At 39.7% G+C, this 2,448-nt stretch overlaps 1 protein-coding gene across 2 annotated transcripts in view; it reads left to right on the top strand.

Moving 5' to 3' along the window:
• Positions 1–2,448, top strand: part of LOC123960971 (noelin-like) — a 16,678-nt gene that overhangs the window by 3,376 nt on the left and 10,854 nt on the right. For both annotated transcript variants that reach the window (XM_046036038.1, XM_046036037.1), the window contains exon 2: positions 1,849–2,068. In XM_046036038.1, coding sequence (XP_045891994.1) covers positions 1,849–2,068 — 220 coding nt within the window. The remainder of the gene's footprint in view (positions 1–1,848; positions 2,069–2,448) is intronic.

Raw genomic sequence — 2,448 nt, forward strand, 5'->3', positions numbered from 1 at the left:
ACCGTAAATAAATCTGTCCCATGTCCTGCCATGTCAGCATCTGAAAATGTAAATCGGGAATACTTTAATTTTAAACCGATTTCAGTGTCAGAAGTTCATAAAGCCCTCAGAGACATTGATCACAAAAAGTCTGCAGGTCCAGATAATCTGGATCCCTTTCTGTTAAAAGTGTCAGCTGATATTATTGCTGAGCCCGTAGCGCATATTTTTAATTTGAGTCTTCTTTCCAACTCCATTCCCAAAAGTTGGAAAGCAGCCTATGTTCTCCCTTTACATAAAGGTGGAGACCCATCAGTACAGTTAAAACAGTATTTAGCTGACAAAAACATTTTAAATAATTTTCAGTCAGGGTTCAGAAGTGGCCATAGCACTATCACTGCTGCTGCATTAGTGACAATATATATTATTGGGGCCTTAGATAAGAAGCAACACTCTGCTGCATTATTTGTTGATCTTTCCAAGGCATTTGATTCAGCTGATCATGGATTGTTATTGACCAAACTACGTTCAGTTGGTTTAAGTGCGAAGGCTGCTGCATGGTTCCAAAATTATCTTGTAGATCGTACTCAATGTGTTTATGCTGAACGTTATAAATCTGATTTTCTTGAGATAACCAAAGGTGTCCCTCAAGGATCAATCTTAGGACCCATTATGTTTTCAATTTTTATAAATGATTTGGATAGAGATGTTCAAGCCAAATTACATTTATACGCTGATGATACAGTGGTTTACACCCAGGCTTCCACCATTTCAGTAACAGTGCAGGAACTTCAGACTGCATTTCAGGCATTGCAAAATACATTATTGAGTCTTAAACTGATTTTAAATACACAGAAAACAACGTTTATGGTCTTCTCAAAAACTCGAGCGCAGCTACTTGACAACTGTGGCCTCTAGTCCTTAGATGGGAAATCAACTGAGAGAGTGTCTACATACAAGTACTTGGGGATATGGATAGATGATAAGCTCTCCTTCAATGAACATATTACTGCTTTAGTCAAGAAACTTAAAGTCAAGCTTGGCTTTTATTTCAGAAACAAATCTTGTTTTACTTTTAGTGCTAAGAAGAAATTTGTGGAAGCTACTTTTCTGTCTGTAATTGATTATGGAGATATATTGTACATGCATGCTGCATCTTCCATCTTGCGTCATGTTGATTCAGTTTACCATGCATCACTACGATTCATAACAAATACAAAGTCCCTCACCCATCACTGCATTCTTTATGATTTAGTTGGTTGGACATCACTTAAAATTTGTAGACAACAGCACTGGTATATCTTTATTTATAAAGCTATACTTGGGAAACTTCCACTGTACCTCTGTAACCTCCTCTCTGTCTGCTCTGGTACCTATCAGCTATGCTCCTCAAAGTGGTTGCTTTTTAACGTACCACGAGTTGCAACCGAATTGGGAAGAACTGCTTTCTCTTATTCAGCACCTTGGGGGTGGAATAATCTACAGAAAGAGCTAAAGTTAGAAACCCTTATGTCCATTAATTAATTTAAAACTACTGTAAAGAATGTTGTGATGGAGACATGTTCTTGTTTTTCTTGAGAGTCTCATTGTGTTTTTTTTAACATTTTGTACTTCTTTTATCATGAAAATGTAACTTGGTGTTTATTATGTATGCATTTGTTGTGATTTGGCTGCTACCTTGGCCAGGTCTCTCTTGTAAAAGAGATTCTGAATCTCAATGGGACTTCCTGGTTAAATAAAGGTTAAATAAATAAATAAATAAAAAATTAACATCTGAAGCTCAGACCACCATGTGAAGGCTGACTGTTGAGAGGACATCTGGTAATGTCTGACCTAGACAGGAACTGATCTCTGTTTTCTGTCTGGCAGTCCATCAAAGCAAAGATGGAGGAGTTGCGTCCTCTGATCCCGGTCCTGGAGACCTACAAGGCGGATGCCCTGCTGGTCCGACAGTTTAAGGAGGAGGCAGCGAATGTAACAGAGCTGCTGGGTTCGCTGCAGGAACAGCTGGGAGGTCTGGACTACCAGGAGCTCCACAGCCGAGTGATGAGCCTGGAGGACCGGTTGAGGTCCTGTATGCAGAGGCTGGGTGAGTAAACAACAGGGGAATAAACAAACAACAACTTGGGGGAAAACATGAGTCATACTGGGCAAGTGCAGACGAAACACAGAACAAACCAGACAAGTACACGACAGGGTTCCACTGGAAAAGACTCTCACCTTCAACAGAGTTCTTATAGGGCCTGTTTGTTCAGTAGACAGCAGTCCCACAGAAAACAGTTTCCAGGCTGTTGCCAGTTCAGTCAAAGACTTCTGTCCCCATTGGTTCAGTCAGGGCATCTATAACAGAAAACATACAAACAAAATAACTTTCAGTAGTGAAAATGATGTGAAGATGAACAATGTCAGTCAGGCTGAATTGGCGCTATATTATTAAATAGATATTATATTCGGCACAGCCTAACAGTT

The sequence above is a fragment of the Micropterus dolomieu genome, linkage group LG21 (genome assembly GCF_021292245.1).
Source record: "Micropterus dolomieu isolate WLL.071019.BEF.003 ecotype Adirondacks linkage group LG21, ASM2129224v1, whole genome shotgun sequence".
Lineage (NCBI taxonomy): Eukaryota > Metazoa > Chordata > Actinopteri > Centrarchiformes > Centrarchidae > Micropterus > Micropterus dolomieu.